This window comes from Triturus cristatus, chromosome 7 (assembly GCF_964204655.1).
Source record: "Triturus cristatus chromosome 7, aTriCri1.1, whole genome shotgun sequence".
NCBI lineage: Eukaryota > Metazoa > Chordata > Amphibia > Caudata > Salamandridae > Triturus > Triturus cristatus.
Window position 1 is genome coordinate 796,432,494 of NC_140590.1, and position 25,482 is coordinate 796,457,975.

At 44.7% G+C, this 25,482-nt stretch overlaps 1 protein-coding gene across 4 annotated transcripts in view; it reads left to right on the plus strand.

Annotated features, from left to right (window-relative positions):
• The window catches only part of LOC146810599 (LON peptidase N-terminal domain and RING finger protein 1-like), a 151,309-nt gene that overhangs the window by 69,515 nt on the left and 56,312 nt on the right, over positions 1–25,482 (plus strand). For 2 of the 4 annotated variants that reach the window (XM_085617649.1, XM_085617651.1), the window contains exons 4-7: positions 3,657–3,815; positions 4,443–4,554; positions 9,629–9,728; positions 15,670–15,784. In XM_085617649.1, coding sequence (XP_085473775.1) covers positions 3,657–3,815; positions 4,443–4,554; positions 9,629–9,728; positions 15,670–15,784 — 486 coding nt within the window. The remainder of the gene's footprint in view (positions 1–3,656; positions 3,816–4,442; positions 4,555–9,628; positions 9,729–15,669; positions 15,785–25,482) is intronic. The other 2 variants (XM_085617650.1, XM_085617652.1) reach the window with 1 other exon arrangement.

Sequence of the window (25,482 nt, forward strand, 5' to 3'; positions counted from 1 at the left end):
ACCGTCACACAAGCCCTTATCACAAACCAGATGGACTACGGCTACAAACTGTATGCAGGAACCACCACTGAACTCATGAGGAGACTTAAGACGATACAGAACTCAGCGGCCAGTCTCATCCTAACCAGCCCAAATGGACCCTGGGAGAAGTTGGCCTGGCATATGCTGTCCACTAGTTATAGGGGACACCTTGCACCAGTCCAATTCGACTCTTATGGTGATAGGTTAAAAGACAACCTTTAAAGAAAGCTATCCTAGTGGTAGCTGTGGAGAGCAGCCTTCAGGCTAAGTCTTGAAGGAGTGTTAAGGTTATTGTTTTACCATAGATAACCTCTTGAATAACCATATGAAAGAGTAGTCCACACAGGTGTGTGTATATATATATATATATATATAAAATATATGTATTTATTCTAAGAATAATCCCACTAGTCTCTTTATGAGGCTGGAGGTAAAGATACAATTCAAACAAGCATTGATAGTTACAATAAATAGCACTGGAATCATAGGGTCCCGGGGGGGGGGGACCAAACCATATATCAAAAAAGTGGTATAAGAACCACGACAATTCTACAGACAATGCCTAGGGCATTTAGAGTCGCTGGCCCCTTGTGAGACCATCCAAGGTAGTGAGGAAGGGAACCCACGGGAGACGCTTGCAGTGGTATAAGTTACTGTCGGGATCTCTATTAAAGCCTATGGAGAATGTCGCGGTTGAATTTTACAAGATTAAAAACACTTCTAGCAGGAGTTCAAGTTCAAGAGTTTAGAGCTAAGCTTTTGAAGGGCCCACACCCACGAGAGTACCGAGGTACCACTGTTACCTGCCCCAGGGAAGCTGGGTGCATAGGTCGTTTTCGATGTCGGGTCGCGGGCTGATTTTCAATGGCAAAACGTGAAGAACTGCTGCTAGCAAGAAGCGTCGTCTATGTCATGAAGATTGAAGATGTAGATCTTGAATTGAAGGACCTGAAAGCAGAGGGGACCGAGTCTGGGTCACGGCACAGTGACCAGGGGCTCAGGAGAAAGAGCCCTTCAATGTCGGGTGCTTCCAGGTGGAAGATGGGTAGCTTGGATCGTCAGCCACGGGGTCGAGAAGGCTTCAAGGAAGGCCAGCTTCTGGAGGGCGACTGTCCCACGAAGGATGATGGTCGCTGCGGTGTTAGTGTCCGGATTGGATCCACTAAGCCTCGGCAACCGCAACCCACGCAAGAATCACAAAACAGCTACTGGTGCAGACCCACAAGGTCTGAGCGAGGTCTCCAGCGAGGAGACTGAAGAGCAGCCCTGGAGCAACCAGGGGAACTCTTGGAAGTGAAGATTGACCTCCGCCAGGGCCCACCAGTCGAGAGACAAGGGACCGCGGGAGGCAGCAATTTGGCGTGCGTAAAGATACGCCCACGGGTCGCCGGAGCGGGCTAGGGCGTCGATCTTTGGTACAGATGATGCTGAGAGGTTGGCTCAATAATGGGCCAAAGCACAACTGCAAGAGGTGGCCGGTGTCCTGGGGTATTGGGTATCTCGGCACCCACGGGGTCCACGGTGCTGAGCTTTGCTGTGCACACTCACTGGCCTCTGCGATGCTTGGAAACTCACCTCAAGGTAGGTAAGAGTCGTCTATGTTCGTAGGAGCAGAGAAGTTCCAACCGGGTCACTTGCAGTGTTTCAGGTGCCTGCCAAGCAGGGGGGGGTAACTCCTTTACCCCAAGGGAGATTTCTTCATTCAGCTGTGCGGCAGCAAATCGAAGTTCAAGTCTGCAAAGTCCAAGAATAATCTGAGGCTCTGGGAACCCTGTATTCACCTTTATCCACGGATTAGTGGAGTGTCCAGATCAGAGCCCACCAATGAGAGTTCAGGCAGGAAAGGGTGGCTACACCCTCTCCCCTTTGTGTGTTTTCCCACCTGGGCAGGGGACAGGATGCCCCTGAACCGGTTTGAGGCGATGTATGCAGAAGTAGGCACTGGAGAAGCCTACGTGCAAGTCTGAAAGACATCCTATGGTGCACCCTCCCAGTTCCAATCCACATAGTCTGTCTGGGGAGGTGGGAGCACCTCCCTGCAACAAGATCCCTATTGTCCAGCTGCCGTGGCTGGAGTTCTGCCCAGCAACAGGCAGCCAGAGTTGTGTGGGTGGCATCCATTTTGTACTACTTGTGCACTTTTAAATTGGTGTCTAAAATCTGCGCTTTTACCCTATCGCCCCTCTAGCAGGGGGAATCATGCCCTGACTCCCATGGTTGGATTGGGGGTATGATTCCTACTTGTTTGACACCAAACACAACATGGTTCTGTGCAGCCACTCAAGTTATCACGCTATCGCGATTACTTATAATGCGGTTAAGAGTATATGGTATGGCTGCACTACAAACAACCCAGCAATAGTTTTACGAAGGTTGCAGAGGGGCCCTACCTAGGTAGGGGTTCCCCCTCCCACATATCTCAGCACCCTGCCTTGTAGGATTAGCAAGGCCTGCCTTAGGGGTGATCTATGAGGATATGTGTTGTATTAAGTGGAATACAGGATACCTATATCCCTATAAGGGGTGCAAGCACCACCTTACCCAGACTACAGTAGTGGTCTGGTGGTGTCAGTTTGTATGGCTGTCCCAGGGGTGGCACAATAAGGGCTGCAGCCCCTGGTAGGCCTCTGAGGGACCCATGCCCTGGGTACCTAAGGTACCATCTACAAGGGGCTGACAGGGTGTCCTCAGTATCCAATTGGGATGTACCTAGGGTACTCACATCAGTTTAGAGAGGAAGCAGATAGACTGGGGTCCTGGATAGCAGTATCCCAGCCAGACTAGTCAAAAACCATTCAAATACCAGGCAAAAAGTTGGGGACAACCATATAGTCCGATTCCACCTTCCTACAGACTCGCATCATCCCACACCTTAGGAACCTCCACTGGCTCCCTATCCAGAAAAGATGTCAATTGAAGATACTGACACACGCCTACAAAGTCCTCCACAACCTAGGACCAGCTTACATTAACCACCATCTGACCCTCCACCAATCATCCAGAGACCTTCACTCCTCCACCCTCACACGGACAGCACACATCCACCGAAGCCACCGCAGAGGCCAGTCCTTCTCCTACCTTGCTGCCAAGTCCTGGAACAGCCTTCCCCTCCACCTCCAGACATCACCCTCGCTGGAGGAATTCAGGAAAACACTCCAGACTTTCAATTGAACCCAGCACCTGGATACACCTGGGTGATTAGCAGCGCTTTAAAAATACCAATGGATTGATTTATTGACCCTCCACAGTGTGCATATCTGCTGGCTAAGCCCAGTTACATTGATGTTACAAGTAGACCTAGAATTTAAGTAGCAGTTTACGTGCCTTTGTAGGTCTTACTTGGGTTCTAGTGGTGGAAAGGAGGAGATGCTGCACTTTGGAACCAATCCAGATTCGTTTGCACCATCTATTGTGGGTTTGAGAACCGGAATCGGTGTGAATGGTATGTGTTTGCAGGTTGAATTCATATGCATAAGAGCTGGTTTAAGTGTACTGAGTAGGTCCCTTTGACATAAGTGAGGACTGGTGTTGCATAGCTTTTCACTGTTGCTGACCAAGACCGTGGACATTCAGTTGCTTCGGCATGAGTACGGTTGTCTGAACTATGCACCTTGTTGTTTTTCTCTGAATCTCAGCTTCTCCACCCTGATGTGTCACCGCTTCCGGAAGCTGCTGAAGCTCTTCTACTGTTGCTCACACAGTACCTTGACCATTGGAGTCCAGAGACAAAAGCATTGATTGTGCCATTAAGTGCTACTTCGGTGGAAGAGGCAGGGGGTCCTCTGGACGGCAAGGTACTGTAGCTGTGTCAGCATGTCTTGCATTTTGCTGCAGCACACCATGTGTGGCATATCTTTGAATCTTTCACTGCCTGATTGTGTGTCTGATTGCCAATGTTGTGTGTGTTTGTTTTGTAGCTAAATCTGTAATTGGAATATATCTAATTTCATATTTTCAATGTGTCACTGCAGTCCATCTGACAACATTCATTGTCAACTGTTTGCATTTGTGTGTGTGTGTGTGTGTGTGTGTGTCTGTGTGTCTCAGAGGCTTGTTTCGATATTACGTTTATATCAGCTGTGTGTATGTATTTGTACGCACACCAGTGAAGTGTGCCTTGCAAGTGTGTGGGTGGGTGGGTGCATCAGCAGTCTTGGCGCTGGTCAGCCATGTCGATGCGCAGTTTGGTTCGTGGTTGTATGCTGACAGTGCTGGTGTCTGGGGAGACACATTGGTTTCAACCATGTTGGTAGGTGTCCGCCATTTGTGCGATTGTTTGTTCTTTTGGCTGTGTTGTCCTGTCTAGCACAATTAACGTGGGCAGTTCGGTAGCTCTGTATCTTAACATGTGGCTCAAGCTGTTGAGCGTGACAGTAAAGAGTGTGTGTAGTGATGTCTAGGTTCTGCTCTTGTTCTGCCAGCCTGATCAACGACTGCAAGGAGCTCTGAGTGGTGAGCCTACTAAACACAAGGAGCGTGAACGCAGCGAAGACCCTGGGGAACAAAGAATAAGTAAGCATTTTAAGACTGAAGGTTAGTAATGACACTCATCGTGAAGCATTTTGTAAATGGGTACACTGCAAATTGTGTTTAAGGAGTTAGCCCATGACCAACATACTCATTTATGAAACTGATTTTAGATAGCAGAACTTTACCCAAGCTATAGAATAGAAAGTGATTGGTAGTGTACAGGGCAGAAGCAGTATTCAGAAATCGGTGGACCTTCCTCACTTGCATCACTAGGGCACTTCATATCCTTCAAGACACAACATACAAGAGATGTGAGTGACCAAAGCAAGTAAAATCCCCTCGGCTTGCTCTTGATTTCACTGACAAAATCCAGGAAGACAGACACGCCTTTGCACTTCCTGAGGGTGTATCACTAATCGTGTCTGGATGGAGTGGGAGGCGGGGAAACCTAATCACTGCCACTAAAGGGAGGTGGAGCCTGGTACGATCAATTTACAGAGCAATTCTGAATCGGTGAAAAGTGAAATACTTATATAAAAAATAACTTTGCGACATTAATATCACAAATGTAAGTTCAGAGATGCATGAGATTTTTAGCACAGAGTAGAATGCTGTGCATTAAAAAGTTTTAGCTCGTCCTTAGGCTACGATAGGTGCTGAACTTGCATGATCTGCAACACATACCAGGCAACGAAGAGCTGTGATTGCCTCTTCATGTTTGAGCTGTACTATCTACTGCTAGTACAGTACACTAACTCAACATTTTCGTTAACGGATGCTCTAAAAGCAGCACAGTTTTATCAAAACCAGAGCATGGCACTATTTGCATTGTGCATGGCCACTGAAGATGCTTGTTATGACTCCTGATCCTTTTGTACGAAGGATGCAGCTCCCACGGTCCTGCTTTTCAGATCATGAGTGTAAACCTAAGGCGAGGAGGGCTGGGAGTGGTGTTTTAAGCGAGGGCGTTAATTCTGAAGACCTCTATATGCAATGATCTTTGTTGCCACATTCCTGATACCTTAGCTTTCAGAAAGTGGGCTGCCTCCCTCTGTGATTTGAGAGAAATGGCATCATGAAGGTGCAGTTTGCCTTGCACTGTGAAACTGCTCAGAGTTCAGCTGCGAACTTGCTGGCTTCTATTGGGGAACATGCAACGAACAGTGAGCTGAAGTCATATGAGCTGAGCTATGCCCCCAAAATGCGAGTAGAACTAGGTCCTGGTGGTCAAGTGGATTCACAAATGGCTGTAAGGGCATATTAAGTGTCTTACCATGGTCTGAGTCGGACACAGAGGGGCTATCCATCACAGAAAAGTGCTTTGTGGCACTGGAGGATTATAGAGCAGTTTGTGGCAAAAAGTTTTATACCCTTCGATGGACATTTATTGATTACAATTGTTTTAAAATAAAAACTGGAAACCCTAATAATGATTACGATTGCTTGATCAATGTTGTACACAATAAACTTATTTGGCATCCACCTGTGAGCGGATTATGTGGTTAAAGATCATTTTTAATGAACTCATGCCATTAACTTCAATCGGGGATTTAGTGCAGATAGTAGTGAATTAAAGGTAACTGGTTGAGGTGTAGAGGCTAAGTGGCCTGAGTACAGAATTTACAAGAGTCACAAATGAGACGAAGCAATCCGAGCCTTTCACTTTAAAGAATTGCAAAAAATACAGAAATCCCAGACGTAATGGAAAGTATAGTATTCTCTATCTTACCCCCCAAAGGTCTACCTGCAAGTTCAAGGCCTAGTTTTCAACCTTGTGTTGCCGTCAGCACACCAACGCCACCTTTATTCAGCACTATTAAGCTTCAGAATACAAGTGCTTGCAACATAAAAAGTAACATAGGCTCTCCTGAAGTCCTCTTAGGCTAACTGTAACCATACAATCCTGGCACACATTTTAACTTCCTCTCTCCTAAAGCCAAGTTCATGCTATAAAAAATGTCCCATATAAAATTACAAGAAATTATAGACCCAAGACTAATCCCACAAACCCAAAGTGCTGTAGAAACACCACATTCATCTACCTGCGGAGGAAGTGAAAATGCTGGTAGACTAAGAGGAATTAAAGTAGAACCGAGGGAAGAAATGAGACCGCTAATATACCTACTGGATGGTTCCTCATTCCAAAGAAAGGGTTGTCTAATGCCAGTATCAGACTGCAGCCAATTGAATACATGGGTATGAATGCAGAAGTGCAGGAGGCTCTCAATGCAGTTTTCAGTACCACTGAACCATGGGTGTGTAGCAATAATGGACTGAAGGATGCTTATGCCCCATCACAACTCCTCTTGTGCACAAGAAGTAGTGCTGGGTTCTCAAAGACCTTGAAGAAATACTCCTTACACAGAGCGTAGAATGAATTTCCTGGGGTGACGTTAGATCCCAAACTATGTGCACCCTGGATGAAAGGGTACAATCATGAATGTAAGTTGAAAGATCAAATTCTTAGTTAGAAAACCTACACTTTTTAAGGAAAAAGCTTGTAATCCGAAAACAGTTAGAAATTGTCAAACAACAAAATCAAACCGATTAAACTTGAGTTTATCACAAAACGTTGTTACTATTTTTTTTTTTAACAACTTAGATCTGTCCTTAAGATTGTCATGTTGTCAAAGCAGAAGTGTTTAAAAAAAATAAGCCGGTCTCAGCCAGTTTAAACGCTAGAGCCAAGTTATTGAATGTTAAGCTGTATCGATCAGATGTTCATCAAATATTTTCTAAACTATAATTTTCAAACTAACTGCATGTCATACTAAATGTTTCAAGCTCTCTCCCTAAACACAAGTGTTCGAGAAAATACTCTTCCCAACACACAGATTTGTGCAGGCTTCGAAGGCTGTGCATTAAGATATCCTGCAGTTGGTGCAAAACGTTTTGGGCAACTCTGTAATAATAAACTTATGCTCAATTGAAGGATCGTTGGGAAACTCAAAATATCCAACTTCCAAGGTTCCTGTAATCGCACATAGATGGCAACTCGCATAGTGGGCCTGACCACGTAAATGAAGTGAAACCAGGCCCATTGGTACTTGTACATCAATGCGTTTGAGTTCGGGTACTGATGGTAACTCTATCTTCATTGGAGACGGGGTAGTTTGCATCATTACACAACACATCCACATTCCTCTCTTGTGAAATGAGGAAACCTCAGAATTCAGTGATCTGGCACAGTGATGAGGGAGCTGGGTTTTACAAAGCGTTTTATCCTTCGGAGAAGAACTCGTCCCAGTTACCAGATGCCTTTACTTTCTATCTAAAGCAAACCTTTGAGCTGACGGCATTATTTGAAGAGTCGCAGTCCTCCGCACAATGACGTCTGCACGCGTTACGTGCAAGGAGCGTGTTTGTGCTACATTGCCATTGTGGCAGTTCGGTCAGTCTCCCAGCAGAGTGTCTTTACAGACCTGCCCAGAACTGACAAGACTATCTTTTCTAATTAAAGCCTATATTATTTGTTTCTGGATCAAACTACTCTGTGGCCTGATAATGCACAGACGTTGAACCTTTTACAGACCCCAAACCTCCAAACTATTGTCACAAATATTTAATATCGACATGTACCACGCAGCGGTCAGCCTATTGCGATAAGTCTCGAGGGGCCTTTGCCATTTTAAGCTGGAACGATGCTTTAATAAAATGTTAATTACAAGGTTTCTGTAATGTGGCGTGAATGGGAGGACACTGCTATGTGGCAACAGAGCGCAAAGTGATCACTAATGCACCCATGATGTCGTCACTCCCTCCTGGTGCTACTTTCCCCAATGTTACAACCTCGGTAATCATAATGCAATTACCCCAGATCTATCTGCTGGAGAGAGTTCCTTCACAATTTCAGAATGAATAGAATGTTCTGCTGATCAGGCATCTCTTAACAATAATGCCTAGAGGATATTCCTATTGCCCTGCTCAATTTCGTGTTCATAGCCTCCCCCTCTTCCTTTTAAGCTAATCGAAGCACCATAGCCTATTCGAGAAACTAATAATTTCCTATCAAGTGCCTCAAAGTCTGGAAGAGATGGGAAACAGTCACATATTGGACTACTTGCTGAACTTTTCTGAGCCCAGCTGTACTTTTAGCGTCTCTCGTCCAGATGCCTGTGGCTGAAAAGCGGACTCCTCTTTTTAGATGCACAGGGCCCGATCGAGACCTTAAACTGGCCGAATATCGGTCCACCCATACAGTTCCTTGACCTCCTTCTCGAAGGCGACAGCAGCTGAAAACCTGTCCTCCACCAGGCAGTGGAAGCTTTTCACTAATGTGGCCGAATCCACCATCACCAGAATCATTTGGAGGCACAGATCTGTTGTAAAATCTGCTAATGCTGGTCTCTGCAAATTTGCTGAAGAAAAGTCTTCCAGCAAAGGGTTAATGTAACCGTAGAAGGGGAGTACATTGTCATCGCTCACATATCTAATTGACTTATTGTGCTAGGGTAGTGTTCATACCCTGCAAATTAACGGCACTATATTTTCCTTACCATAAAAGTCTGCATCATTTAAATTGCGGCCTTCAGCAAGATACCTCCAGCACATATGGTCGCGCCGCAGCCCCTGTAGATCAAGCAGCTGATCCACCACACTCTGGGGCGGATTTACCTCCAAAGCAGACCTGGCGATTTGTTATAGTAATTCAACAGTTATTCACAGACAGGTTGCAACCACACCACCTCCCTTTTCAGCAAACTAACCATTACTTCCTCCCTGTAAATCCCCTATATAGACCTTAATGTGAGGCCCTTGAGGACTTTACCCAATCCATTCTAGCTTTTTATGTTTTATAAGCACCATTCTGGATCCCCAATAAGTGACTGACTCAATGCTGCAGTTGTAGTAGGCTTTTAGGGTTCCCTGTGTGAATGCTGGACCTGTGACTAGTTGTACCCCGGCTGGATGGTTCTTTCAAAGGCACCTTCCTTTTGTCAAGTCTCTCCGTTCATCTTTCAGAACAGGAATTCAAAGTCTCTCCCAGTGTGAGGATAGTATGAATCAAAAGTGCAGCGGCGCGTGCATAGACCAAGACACCACCCTGCGGAGTGATGATTATGAAGCTGCATGAGGGGGAGGGTTTGTCGTTGCTAAGCTGCATCCTCACGCTTTCTCTGGAACTCTCTGCCCTTAGATACCCATCAGGAAGAACTTGTGGGATCCACCAACCTCAGCCACGTGGTCCTCCGAGACCTGCTGTCCTCTGCGGATTTTGAATGCTCTCTGTGTGTGAGGTGAGCTGGGAAGGAGGAGCTGGTGGGGTACAAAGCGACAACTGTGTATAGGGATTCTGATCTCCCAGAAGCTAGAAGGGAACACAGGATAGTAGTTAGGTTGCATGATGAGGGCCTGTGGCCACAGATCATTGGCAGACCTAATGAAGCCACTAGCGTTATCTTGTGAAATTTGTTCAACAAGCATTGGAAAGCTGAGGTGATAGGAAGGGGGGGGGAGATGACCCAAACTCTGCAGTATGAATGACTTGATGGTATTCTTTGAATTAAACTGCAGTTTTTGGCCTGGCAACTGTTCCAAAGATATTGTAACCGGCTCCCTTCGGCACTTGACTCGAAGTGCTGTCTGAATTCAAACATAGCCACTCAGTTCAGCCTCCTTTCAGATTTCCTTTTCTGAATTGCTGTTCAGTCTGAAGCATACGTCATTTTCATAGCACATCCCAAAGCTTTCTTCCAGATACATGTTTCTTCCTAATGTCACAATGGCCGCACTGGGGCTGAAGATACTGAAGTTGCTGGCACCCTGGTTGAAGCTCACCACAGATTGGTGTCAAGATGTGCAGTTGCCTTTTGCCACTGATGACTGGTTATATGAAACTTTGTAATTGGAATCTTTCCAATGTTTTGGTGTGACTTGGAGAATAAATGTTTTTGGAGGCTGACCGCTCGGAAGTCTGTAACCTCTGCATGAAAAGTCTTGCCAAGAGTTCCTTCTTAAAGCCGCCAGCCTCCAATCAAAGGGTAGAAGTGGGATAACTCTTTCGCAAGGGGTTTGCTAATTGTGTCCAGGGGCAAGGATGATGTTGAAACAAGTGATTACTTCAGGAGCGACTTTTATATTAAACTTGACTCTTTCCAAAGAGCCATAAAAGAAGACTGCCACTTCGTGGTTGGAGCACAGCACTTTACCATGGCGTCACAATGCACTTAACTGCAGAGTTATCTCCAAAGCTCAATATTCCAGACCGCGCCATCCATACCCTTCCTCTAGAGCCGCTTCTTAGGACCGAAACCTTTAATGTCTTTGATGCTGAAAACCTCTTGTTTGCGCATAAAGCCTCTGGATAAATGGTAGATGCCAACCGATTCCAAAGGTGGCGTCATGGCTCGATGCAGAAAGCTGTACTGGCCGAAGGGCAACCACCATTCGTGCTGAAAACTCGGTAAACATACAAGACACCTTTATTGAAACTGTCATCTACTTCAAAGGCAGCCTTTACATGGAAACAGCCTGTGCCAGTCATACAAATATTGACACTCTGAGAAGAGCCTGCAGCCTCGTCCCTATTGGTATAGCCTTGTTTGCAGTGGAAGATGTTGCGCACACTTCAGGATGTGAACACAAACCAGTAGAACTAAATGTGGTAATGTTAACATGGCCCTGACATGGACAGTTTTGATTCCTCCTTGTATGTAGTAAGAGTAGAGGGAATGTAAGCTGAACCTTACCCCCTCACCCTCTCCCTTCAAAGGTGGTATTTCAGCATGTTACACCCTTCAGAAAGTGGCTGCCACATGAATATTTACTGTTACCAGTGCTTATGCGACATGCAGGTTTTCACTGTGTTGCATTTAGTTACATTCTATATCTGGTGTATTTTCTTTGTTTTCGTCTCCTTGTGTGTTTACACTGCTGAATTTCTGCACAGGAAAATGTGCAGGGTATTTCCTTCAACTGGATAAAGTGGCTTACAAGTCACGTGCTCGGACAGAGAATTTGAAATTGTATTTTAATTGCATTTATATATCGCTTACTACCCCAGATGAGGCGTGAAAGCACTTTTTCAGTGAGTAGCAATCTTACTTCAGAACCCATAAAGGATTAGTGATGAATTAGTATAGTGAAATAAGAAATTAATTTGAGCTGTGGATATGTTAGGCTGTTATTTGGATTGAGAAGGATAGTGGAAGGAAAGGATTTGCATTTATATAGCGCTTGCTACCACTGATGAGGTTTTAAGTGAGTAGCACGCTACTCCGGAACCCCCAAAAAATGAGTGATGAATTAGTCTGGGGAAATATTAAATGAATTTGATCCATGGACATGTTGGTCTGATAGTTGGATTGAAAAGGATAGTGGAGGGATAGAAGAGAGAAGGGTCTAGAAAGGTTTTTTTTCATTTTTCTTTACATCTAACCACACCTTTACTACTTTAACAAAATTTACTGATAATGAATGCTGCATTGAAATCTGGGCTTGACCCCCATCAGTGTCATACCCCTGGGGATAGCCTTCTTTCCATCTCGCTATCAGAACAACCCCCACATCAGTACTCTCGTGGGAGTTTTGGAAACTGAGGTTTTTAATCCTGGTCTCTGAATGGGACTAAGTTGTGTAATCTTAGACATTCATTTTCTGTCTTTGGTTATCTCTGACAAGATTGGACAAATTTAGAATTTGGCTTCGAGTTTGTATAAGTGTGTGATAATAAAACTGGATTGGATGCGCATTGGATATTATGTCTTTGAAGACTGAACCCAGTCTTTTGGTTCACTCATCAAAATGTAGTGGGAAAGCTAAGATCCGAGGAACAAGTAACAATTGTATTTTTGTTCTTCAGCTTCACCAAACTGTCTGATGTGCAGATACGAAGCAAGCTTCATATAAAGATGTTAGTTTGATGAATTGGTGTGGATCTCCTTATTGAGTCGTATGCACCATTTATTGACTGTGTATTTTGCAGATGTCTAACACTCCTCTCTGATAAGCCTAGGGCTGCTTGACTACACTACACCCTGAGGAAGCACCTTAGGGGGAGAACGCGCTGTAGGAGAACCCAGAGTAATATTAAAATATACATGAAACAGTCTTTTTGGAAGTCTGTACACTCCGTATTAAATTTAAACATAAACATTTTCTCTAGAACACTGCCAAGGTGTGGAGAGAAACAAAACCAAGAGGGAAAAGAACACAAACAGATCATGAAAACGAGCACTAACTTATACGGTATACTATGACCTTCAAGGCCATGGCTGTGCATAAGTAAAGACATTGCAAAGATTAATTTAAGTAAGGCTCACCATCCAAATCAACAGGATCTTCCACCTCTCCTGTGTAGTTTACTTCTGTTCGCTCATAAAAGGCATCTCTTTAACTTTAACCTACACCAGTTATCACTGAACGCCGAACATGAAGCGAATAACCACATTGAGTCTGCCATGTCTGCACTCTCACCCCTATGACCAACCCTTGCATACTTCATGGAGACAACCAAGGATCTGTTCTTCACGCTTGCTTCAGAAAAGCCAGCGACCGCAAAGTCGGAGTTAAATTATGATGCGCCTCGTGACCGTCACAGCTGCAGACCTCTTTTACAGATGTACCGATTCAGCGTGTCACCTTGTCTAGGACATAATCTGATATGAAAATGGAGTACCTATGGAGGAAAATCTAGATCTCCCTCTCTATCTCACTCCGCGTGCTCGATGCAATGATTCTGTAGTCCCTTTACAGACAGAGCAACAGGTCAGATTAGAAAAATGCAGTTTCCCCCCAAAAAAAATAAAGCCGTAGAGGCAACGTCGTCACAAACAGAGAGGTGTCATAAGATAACTCCCAGGAGATGTTTAATTGTGAAGTTGCCGCCCTTGCAAGGGGTTTCAGTGGATGACCCAAAAATAATGTGGTTTTGGGCATGGCTCTTGATTTTCTTTTGCCGCATACCTTACTGATGTGCAGCATTCTGTTAAAAAATAATACATTTAGCCTGTATTAATAGGGGATTGAATGTCTGTGACTTTTGCTATGAGATAACTGCAGACAAAAGATTTCCATTGCCACCATACCCTGTTACAAGTGTTTAGGGTTCAGGCCGCCCTAATGTTCACTTCCTATGCAGAACATGCCTTTCCCTGGAGCACCTTGTTTGGCCCCCATGAGCACAAGTCTCTGGAAACAGTCCACACAGTGTGGGGTGGAGCAGCTCCTAATGTTTGTCCAGGCTCCCAGTATTCCTGCACAGAGAGAAGGCAGGCTGCTCAAAAAGAGCAGTACAAGGGGTATCCCAAAGTCCGTACACTTCGGGCAATTTGACCTTCGCAGAGTGGACTTTTCTGTGGGACCGCAGGCAAATGTAAAAGAGCGAACTGTTGTGATGGGTGGAGTGCCACAAACGTCTGACCAAACTCATGAACCCAAGCCTTCCAACCATGACCTCTCAGCCAGGGAAGGTTGTGCGTTTTTCCTTACTAGTGGTATGCTATTGCTGTAAAGAGCTGGATTAAGTAACTAGCAGTTGTAACCAATCCAAGCTGTGAAATGCAACCCTCCAAGTGCAGAAGGATGCATCTTGAATTCATATCTGTCCTGCAAGAAAAGGTTACAGTCTGGAAGAGGGGGCTGTATAACCTGTACCTTAGCACAAGATGGAGAACAACCCTATGACCTGTGCTTCCTGCTGCTAAATCCGAACAGCACAATTAGGCTTATCTCAAATCTATGACCGCTAAACAAGGCGAAAAAGAGGACAACGCTTAGTGGTAACATTGAAAAAATATTAGTACATGTTTAAGAAAGTCCTTATTGATGTAGTCCTTTTCCCGGATCTAGTCCATCATTTCTCCTGACTTTCAAAGCACTTCCTGTATCGGCACTTTAATATTGCTTCGCACATTAACGATTCAGTGAACTGCAATCTGCCTTCAGAGGGGCTTTATTTCCAGACCTCTGGTGGTAGTAATGGCCACCTTGTAGAGACAGAGTGTGCAACACTTGTTCCTAGTTCTCTGCGTGATGAAACCATACACACTAAAACCCTGTGTGCAGGTGCCTACACCACACTCGCAGCCCAGCCTCAGATTCGCAGTCCATTGAAATGATAACAGGATACCTTCTAACCAGTCTGACCGGTATCTACTGGAATGAAGGAGGAGTTGTGGCGTGTTCACAGCAAGAAATGAAAGCAAAAGGAATGGGGATCTGTTTAGATAGTTCAGCTGCCCCTGATCATTTTGTCTGGATCAGCAGTTTTTAGCCTTTTGACTTCTGTGGACCCCCACTTAATTATTACTGGAACCCGGGGACCCCCGCTAAGTCTTTAATGGAAGGCGGGAACCCAGGGTGAGCTTTTTCGATGATTTGAACCGCAAAACAATACCGAAAAAATGAAGGAACAAGCAATCATCAAACAAATAAACAAATTATGCAATACTTGATTTAATTCACAAATAAATATATTTAAAAAAACTACATTTTATTGGGAATGTTGGAGCTTTTCTAATGTAATTACATTACGTTTATAGCCTTCTGAGATTGATTTGTGGCAGCAGCGTCCATACTACATGCTATTTGATGCGTGTGCGCTGCTGCCACAAATCAATCTCAGAAGGCTATAAACGTAATTTTTGCCTTTGATTTCAAATTCCTTCACATTTGAAAAAGTTTTGAAATGTTTAATTTGACATTTTGCTTGCTTATTTAAATACACTTTATTAATCTGTTGATACTATTTAATTTTTTAAGCAGCCGTGTATCCCAGGGAGAAGGCCCTCCGGGGTCTCCGGAACGCAGTTTTTTTTTTTAACAGAGTTTTATAAAGCACGAACTTGACCCGAATCGGGTATCTGAGTGCTTTACATAGCACCAGTTGCGTTACAGAGGGGCACATTCATTTATTTCTGTTAGGCACAGGGAGATTAAGTGATTTGCCCAGAATCACAGGATGTTCAGCGTCATTGCCGAGACTCGAACCCAGTTCCCCAGGTTCGAGGTCGAGCGCCCTAGCCGTTAGGCCAACTCCTCTCTCTAAGAACCACTGGTCAATATCATTTGATACATACAGTCTGCACTTTATTCTGTTGCTGGATGCTCCTCAGGGCCGATTGCCTGGTGTCCCAATGCTTTTGAATGTCGAGTTGGCTTGCTGGGGGCTCGTGCAAATACCTCTTAATGGAATGTTAGATCACCGGCTACACGTTAATTGTTGCCTTTCTTTGCCAGGATGTTTTTTGAGCCAGTCACCACACCCTGCGGCCACACTTTCTGCAAAGAGTGCTTGGAACGATGTCTGGACCACAGGCCCTGCTGCCCCCTGTGCAAGCAGAGCTTACGAGAGGTAAGAGGGCTCATTTCATTGTATCATGTCACATGGCCTAACCCTATCCTTGCTGTTCTGAAGGGCTCCATGAAATATCCCAGGGTTTCTTGGTGTGCTAAGCCAGGCCAGGCCTTTCATGTGTGCACCTTCACCTCTCCACGCATAGCTTCTCAGTCCTACAGAATGCCCAAGAGTCTTACTTTGAAGTGGCAGGATCCGCCAGGGAATGTTACACAGCTCATGGGACCTTCAGCCACTAGTAAGGGAGAGTGTCTTGGGTTAGACAGATCGTACAGACTTATAAACCAGAGGATTCACACTGGGTACAGGCAATACAAGTCCAGACAATGTGCTCATGCCCTAGTTGACAGTCTTACAGGCTCAGGAATCGCACAGCTTTAGGGATTATAATGATTTTAAAAACTATCCTTTTTGGTATCCAATTGGCTACACAAGTCTGAGAGAGACAGTAGTAACCTATAGGCACCAAGGGGAACCTATCCACAAGTGTTCCCAAGGCAGCTTGAATTATCACTCGTAGTCTAGCTTTGAAGGAGTTTTGGAAATTCGCTTTTTGTGCCACTAATGTAAGCCTATCAGTCCCCGAGACTGTACACATTTTTCCAGCAAAGGCATTTTTAAATTCTTATGATACACAGCCTTGCATACTCATTTATGTAAGTAATTTTATGTTCCTGGTATATGTGGCAGTAAATACACATGCTCTGCATACTACTGCCATCTAGTGTTGGGCTATGGTGTTTGCAAGTTGTTTTTCCTTCATAGAAGCCTTCTATCACAAGATGTACAGTGTCTCCTAAACTACCGTAGTAGGCCCGAAATTGTCTTTTTGTACCACCGTCAGAAATAGTTTGCGCAAATGTGTATTTGGTTATGATTTTGTGTAATACGGTATTTAAGGTTTTAAACACTTTGAATAGTATAAAATAGAATTATTTTATTCATTTTTTTTTTGAATGAAGGATGTAATGCACAAATAGAAGTACTGTATTAGTGTTGCACTGTAAAACATTACCACTACTTGTTTTTTTGTATTTAATAAGTTTCTTTAGTACTGCGTTATAATGTTTAATTGATTGAATTGCGCATTTGCACTCTTTTGTCCATGGGGCATATTTTAACTAACCCTGGGCGTAGTTCGCGAAGTAGCGCTACGCAAAGTGCTCTTCGCACTACGCGAGCTACGCGTAGCACATCGCAAATGGCGTAGTACCCTGTTCGCACTGTGCAAGATGCCGTTTTCAATGATTGCACAGTGCGGACAAGCATACGGCACTGTGCAATCATTGAAAACGGCATCTTGCACAGTGCGAGCTGTAGTTTTCTGCCACTCGAGTAGATTTTTACTCGCGCAGCAGCTTTCTCAACGCGGACTGGTAGTTTCTCATCGCGAGCATACGCGACCACTCGTAATGAGAAACCTGACCTCCCCGCGTTGAGAATCTCGCCGGGAGGTTTATTTTCCACACTCGAGCGATCGCCAACTTGATGTTGCTCATCGCGAACGAGGAAAAAGTCTCGCCGGGATGTCATTTTGCTTGCTCGCGGTCGTCAACTTGATGTTGAGGACCGCGAGCAAACAAGTTAGAAAGAGACTGCAAGCTGGGATTGGGGGACCAGTCTGGGGGAACCCATGCCCCCACCTACCACAGGGGTCTTGACCCTTGAGATGCTTGGGCACATAGGGACACTGTTGGTCCACTTCGGGTGCAGTTGTGTCTTTAAGCATCCGGTTCGGTGATGGAGTCTCTCACGTTTGGAGGAGGCCTCCAGAAAGAGGCTACTGGTGTCCAGTCTGATGACCCAAGGATGGGCTCGGCTCTTGTGGGTCTCAGTACACAGCGGGCACCATTACCTTCCTCCAACTTGGGCTTTGGGGCGCGGGTGCAGAGACACTTTGAGGTGTCTGGTGGCGGTGATCGGGGACTCACTCTTTGTCTTTGGGTTTGCAGAAGGGGGGCAAACAGGACAGCTGGACCATTCCTCATGTGGGTCTCACTGCCCCTGAAGTCCCTCAACGTGCAGGTTGCTTTTCCTCAGCATTAGTGTCTGGACTGGACACAACAAGCCTTGGATGCAGCAAGGGGTCCGGATTCCCAGGTGTTGGTACTGCGCAGCTCCAGTCAGTCCTGGCTTCCCCACACTTTGAGGGAGGACGGATCTGACCTGTAGGAGCACAGTGATCTCTTCCTGGGTAGCTTCAGAGTTGGTAGTCCAGGTAGGTGGCAGGATGGTAAACCGGACCCTGCTTCTTTGCTGCCTGCGGCTGCAGGGGAGTAGTTCCTTTACTATAAGGAATTTTCTTTGGCAATTGGCGTAGCACTGGCAGCCCTCTGGCTTTCTAGGAGTCTGCACAGTGGAAGGATGAGTTGGTTGCTCCCCAAGTGAGGGGGTGCAGCAGACAGGCAGGCTGGCATGCTTGAAACCAAGTTAGTTTTGACCCTTGTCAGCAGTCTTCTTGGTCCACTCCTTCTTTGTGCCTATCGAAATCTGAGGTTCTGGTATCAGGGGGTCCCCTAAATACTCAATTCAGGGGTGTTAAGGGGAGAGAGGGTAAGTAGCCAGCGGGGTCCTTATCCCTGGGCCCCCTAGATGGCCATTTCCTTTGGGGAGTGGGCATCACTCTGTCCCAGAATTCCTCATTCCACCACACACAAGATTGTGGAATTCCTAACTTCGTGTTCACTTCAGGCTGTTCACCCTAGAGGTGTGTCCAGCCTGGCAGTGCAACACGCCTCCTGCATAGGTAATTTTCTTGCCTGTCCTGTTGCCCGATGTGACCAGGGCAGGGGGTGGCATTTTACCTGTCTGGGGAAGCCTTGGGTCACATATCAAAGGTGGCCGAGGCCTTTGAAGCCTCCTGACTTGATATTCAGATCACCACTCATCCTGCTTGGAGGAGGTGTAAACACCTCCTGAGAGCAGGCATTGTTTCTGTCCTCCGAGAGTGGGGCTCTCACCTCCTAGGGGGTCAGAAACTAGTCTGTGGCAACAGTCTGAACTGTACCAGTCAGCCAGCACACTAGAGGACTGGTTTGGTTCAGATAATATCTCTTAAGCTACCCTCTGGATGTCTGTATTAATAAATCCATAACTGGAATCAGCGTAGGTTTATTAATGAGGTGCTTGATACCAAACTCCATAGGCTTCAGTAACGCCATAATGTAGCAGGGAACTCGTTTTAACCAGTGGCCTGTACATACCTTTAAGATGGCTTCCCTGTTCACTTGTCCTGTCAGTAATTGAACTGGCCAGCACAGAGGCATATCTGCTAATTCAGATATGTCCTCACATGTGATATAATGCACCATGCCTTAAGGCTGTAAGCCCTGCTGTAAGGGGGACTTACACATATTGCATGCCGTGTTAGGGGGAATAGCACACAGGGTGTGTGCTGTCGTTTTATCACTTTTTACAGCACCTTGTCATGCAGCCTTCAGTGACAGTCTGCATGGGTGTGGTGCTGGGTCCCTTAGAGTTCCACAATATATGCTGCAGCTCTCAGGGACCCTCTTTAGTACCTATGCCCTTGGTACCACAGGTACCCCTACTAGGGACATGCAGAGGTGCTAAAGGCCGGGCCAATTAGGGATCAATTGACCAGTTATCTTGTTTTGGGAAAAGAGCACCAGGGACCTGGTTAGAAGGAACCAGGTGCACTCCAGTCAAAGTCGCAAGAAATAACAGGCAAAAGGTGTGGGGACCACTGCAACAAAGGCCCAGTTTCCTATACAAATGTCCAAACTCCATACTAGATGGTAAGAGTATGCAAAGCATAAGAATCAACAGTACTACACGCTATGTACAGATGCTAACGGGGTAAGTAATGTTTTCCTTCCAGAAGAAACGCTTCTCATTGCCTGAAAAAGAACATTGTCTCACTAAATACTTGCTTTTCATGACCAACTAATACAATAATCTGGTTCCCCATTTGTATGTATAATATTCTTAGGATTTCCAGAAACATCCCAGGGATGGGTAGCACTATTTCAGAGATAGCAACCAGTATGCAGGAGATGCCAAACATTATGCCAGGATGGCTACTGTTATACCAGGGAGGGCTTGACATATGCCTGAAGAGACCACAAATATTGAAAGATTACTTAACATTTTTTTTATTTATTTTTATTGATGAACAAATCGGGGTATATCATTAGCATTACAGTACGTTTGCTTTGAAGGGACAGCCTCCAAAGACGAGGAGTTATAGAGCACAACAATCCGTATTTTCATATTAAACCCACCTCTGTTGATCATTGACCATTTAATTCCTAGCGGGGGTTGGGAGTTAAATATTGGTGGCGCACATATGTTTCCTCTAAAAGAGTTCCATTTACCCCATATTTGTGCCCACCTTCTCGGGCAGCCCCTGCTTTCATATGTTGTCTTTTCTGATATCATACACCAGACCATATCTTCCTTCCATGTGTTTCGGGGGGCCCCCATAGTTTTGCAATGCTCCGTTTGGCAATTGTCATTTCCAAAGTAACCCCTGACTTTTCTTTATTATTCAAGTCCGTGGCTCCCCATAAATTTAGGAAACTCCAGTTGGGCTTAGGCTCCAGTCTAGTCCCCTGTGTCTCGCCCATGCAGCGTATAACTAATTCCCAGTATTTCTTATGTAGATGCAATCCCAGATTAGATAGTAGAAAGACTACTTTTAGAATCACTAGTTTTTTTTTTTTGATGTATTGGAACAAAAATGTTTAAAAAAGGTTGCTTGCACGATTGTGCTATTTCAAAAGATTCATTTCATATTGGTCAAGGAGAGGGTGCTGCTTTGGGAATTTTAAATTTGCACTCTACATTAAAATTCTAAAAGATATTTTTACTCGCACAATCTCACTCTGCAGTGGACTATTCATGAATGAATGAATGAATGAAGAAAGTATTTGATTAAGCGCACTGTGGCCAAGCGGCTTCCTGGCGCTGGTGTTGAGACCAACTATCACTGAGGCATCCCGAAGGGATTAGCAAGAGTACGCCTGGGAGAACAGAAAAGTTTTCAAGGCTATACGAAAATGGGAGTAAATGGGGATGGATCGCATGGAAAGGGGAAGACTATTCCAGAAGCGGGGGGCCAGAACTGAAAAGCGTGTGCCTCCAGTTCTGGATTTACGGAAGCGGGGGACGTTGAGAAGGGCCAAAGTAGAGGAGCGGAGAGTGCGGGCAGGAATATGAGAAGAAATGAGGGAACATATGAAAGCAGGGGCTGAACGGGCAAGAGCCAAAAAAACAAGACAACCCATTTTAAAGAGAGAACGCTGAAAAACAGGGAGCCAGTGAAGAGACTTGAGCACGGGAGTGATGTGATGAGTTTTCATGTAATATGTGTTTGGTTCATACAACCGTCTGCAGACCGAAAGGGCAAGTTTAACCACATTGCCTCATGGTATTTTTTCCCAGTAATATGGCGCATTCCCAGTTCCTGCTAGGTAAAGGGACTGTGCATGGATGAACGCTGTGGCTCATAATGGTGCATCCGCAGGTGCAAGGTGTGGTCCGACGCGGTCTCATAAGTACATGAATACATCAGCCGTGTACTTTCATTAAAACAACAAATCAGTGTGCGATACAAAACACAACATTGCACTGTATATTGTGCTGTGGGCTGCTGATTGTGAATTTGTTTTTGCTTTGTAGATGACCATGATGACCAATGTAGATGGCTATTTGTCTTTTATTGTGAACCTGTTTGGTAACTTTACTACTGCTAAATCGAATATTTACAAAATGAAATGTCAATTTTAGTTCACAAGTTAATTTAACATATGTTTTACCATCATAGAGCTGCCAACCTAGAAAACGTATTCACTCTGTGAGAGGAGCAGGACCTGAAGAGGGGTGGGGGATATTTAACTTGTAACTGCCTAAAGAGCCCTGAAACAGCATTGGTGCCTTTCCTGTCCTCTTTGTAAAAATAAAAAAAAAGTCTTCCGAAACCTGTCTCCTGTATCCACTGGAGGATGCCAAAGCCATAATAGACTTCGAATGTGCAGAGCCTCCAACTTACAAGCTGGAAAACAACCAGCTCACGAGGGGATATCGGCTTGCACCACGTGAAATGCGGATATTTGAAACACAATGGCACCACATGATATGGCAGGCCTGCCATTATTAATGGAATTGAAGCACAGCCAAAAGTTCAGGTAGCTTGATGCCTCGATCTTGAGATAATACCTGGGAGGATAGGGAAGTAGTGAGGGGTGACAGAGGAGAAGGGCTGGAAGCTGAGAACGTCTCTTAAGTCTGCTTCTTGAATGCTTGGGGAAAAGGCGAGAAGCGTGCTCTAAGAAATTGGCAAATGCTGCCTTGAAATGTTTAAAACTGTGAACTACTTGACAACTTGAAAATAATTACACATGTAAGCTCAAGAAATGCCAGAGCTACATGACAAATTTGGCTTTTAGAACCTCTGAGGGAAAGGAAGTTCATTCCTAACTGTGATGCTACAGTTGTGTTATGTCAAAGACCTACAAATATAGTAGTGCCTTCTGAAAATGCGCATACTGTGCACATCCTGCAGTCTTTTATAAAAGTGCACCTATTTTTCTAAAACTTCTCCGTCCATTATTTAGTCCATTGGATTTGTTAGGATTGCTGTGACTTTACCTGTGCTCCACAATGCCATATGTGTCGCACCATCCGGTTTGGCTGCAGTGAAGAAACCAACCGATTATTTACACTGAAAAACAGAAGTCGCTACCGTATGTTTCACAATGCAGACTGCTTGTTTCAGTGTCCTAAGTTTTCATTGTCCTTCTACGTGGCAGTCTCATCTGTTCATTGTGAGACATTACAGTGCCTCATTTGTGACACTGCGTTTACGTAGAGTATATAGAATTAAAGATGGGTATTGGTGAATTGGGGATGTTTTCACCGAGGGTTTTCTGAGTGACCTCAAATAGACAAACCCCGAAGTGAAAAACGTCCCAGTAATTCACTTTTTATCCATCTATAATTTTATATTATGCATGGCCCTCAAAATCTGCCTCGGCTTTCAACTGCTATGAAGAGGCAGAGGGGTAAAGGGGAGCCATACAACACATGACCTCCTGTTAAGTGTCCCTGTACCAAAGGTACAAAAAATCCTTACCCGCCGTCCTTGATGAATGCCCACCACCTTACCTTTCCCCCCCCCCTCCCCCCGCAGCTGTGCTTACTGCTTCCCATGAAAGCAGACGAGCAAAGCTGCCCTGACAGCCTGGCCTGAAAGGCCTTTATGACCCAGCAACAGTGGGTAATAAGTTTTGATATCAACTGTTGCAATGTCACAGCAGTGAGTTATAATGTTTGGAAAGTGAAATAAACGATAGAGGCTCTCTGAGAGTCGTACATAAGGATGCAGTTCCATGTAATGAGATAAATATCAGAATCTTTCCATTGTGTGCAATGTTATAGTCTAGAAGCAGTGTTGTGACGTCACTTTATACTGTGCAGTCTCTCCCTGAGGTGTGATCTCGCACTATATTGTGCGATATTTTTGTTTTGTTATAAATGGGTGCTGCAGAGGAGCTTCTTGACTTGTTCAGAGAACATTCCCTTCTTGTGATCGCACTCTACCCTGTAGTTTTTGATACAGTTTTGGAAAGCAGTCTCTCTTTGAGCTGTAAATCATCTTAGTCGATGTCGAAGAGCCTCTCGGGTGTATGACGGAACAACTAACACTTGAACAACTACAGTCTAAACAACTACTCCTTAACCACTACTTAGTCTAAACCACTACAGTGTTAACAATTTTTTTTACAGCTACTATGCCTTTACCACGATTGCCGTTACCCATTAATATATCTATTTTACAGGGAAGTATAAACCTATATATATGTGTATATATAATATGCATGTATGTATGTGCAACTGCACGTAACTCAGTCTGCTCATGTGGGCCTCTGAAGAAAGGGAAAGACTTCTCTGAAACGCGTCAAGCCGGGGGGACAATATGAAGGAAAGGGAAGCTGGCTGTGTCTTTAACAAAATGGGTTGTAACTCACCTGTGACGGAGTGCGGCTGTGTATGTGTGTGTGTGGGGGTGTGTGTGTGTCTGGGTGTGGGGGTGTGTGTGTCTGGGTGTGTACGTACAGGACGTCCGGGAACTGACTTACTTTCACCCGAGGTATCGGATCTGCACAGCCCGCCTGCCTGCCTGTGTTCTTCAAGTAGCTGTTGGCGGTCTGAGATTCCTCGGAGAGGCGCATGCACTTTTACTGCACCTCCAGTCTTGGAGACTCAGGGCAAGGAGGCTGGGAAGTAGGGGACCCAAGGACATTTGTTCCCAGTATTTTCGCAAGACTTTTCCCACTGCAGCGCATTGAATACCAGCAAGGTGCATGATGGAATCAGCAGTCCGTGGCAGTGGCTGCTGAGGAATCAGCACTATAATGAGCTGCAGCTGGGCCTTTCACCACTGTGTAGGAGGAGCCCTATATAGACCGGATGGGAAAATCTTGGGCGAACTGTGGCATTTGAAGAAGGCTTAACGCCGAAACCGGTCATGCCGATCGCTTTTCAAATAAATGTCTTGACGAGCCCCGCTGTGTCCCTCTCTTCTTTTTGATGGAAGGAAGTTCTGTGGCATATATATATATATATATATATATATATATATATATATATATATATATATATATATATATATATATCTTGAGCCCAGTTCCTTTAGCGTGATTATTTATTCAGAAATAGCAAACATACACCTGACGCGTTTCGGTGCCACTGCACCTTGGTCACGGGTAATCAGCAGTTTGTGCAAAGTGCTACATATAGTGTTTGAACAAAACATAAACATAAAGGTAGGACTACCTGTCCCAACTCAACAAAAAAGACTTTCAAATTTGGCATCCATTTTGTAATGGTCACATCGTCACAAGTTACTGTTCCAAACATTTTGTAATTGCCACTGATTACAATGTTTTATAGAAGCAACATAAACATAATTGCGCAAATTGGATGCGTGGTAATTTCAAAACAAAAGTAGTGATAAATCCAGCTCAAGTGAGCATACTACTACAAACAAATGATTTTATCAATCACCACGCGGTTAACCAATCTCATTGTGTGCTACATTTGATTAACGGCCAAGTGGGCTGTCTCGTGAGTTTGATTTCTATTCTTTTCAAATACTGCCCCAGTGGGCCCAAAATCATCAGTCGCTTTTAAATTTCATTATCTCACTTTGTGCGAACCAAATCATAATTTCATACTGCCTTTGAAAGTTGATCTTCTTAATGGTATGCTGACAGTTTGGTCTCCTACAAAACATAAACAAATTTTTGCAATCACTATACTAATATAGATAATTAAAAACAAACTTATGGCTTCATATTTACATCTGTAATATCTTTTGATTAAAGTGTCAAATGTACAGCACGTTGATGTTAACCCAAATGAACCGACATCTCTTCATCTTTGTTCAAACCTGATGGGTGTACGGTGTCATATTTAATAATCATTTTAGACTCCAGTTTCCGTAGCTCTCTCACTCTGTCACCTCCCCTTTCCGATTTTGGAATTCTATCTAGGGCACAGAATTGTAGGACGTTGATGTTTTTTCCATGTATTTCTTTAAAATGTCTAGCAATGGGATATTGCTTGTCTTCATTTATAATGGCCCTCGTATGTTCCAAGATTCTTTTTTTCACCTGGTGAATGGTGCTCCCAATGTATACTAGAGGGCAGGGACAACACAAAGCATACAC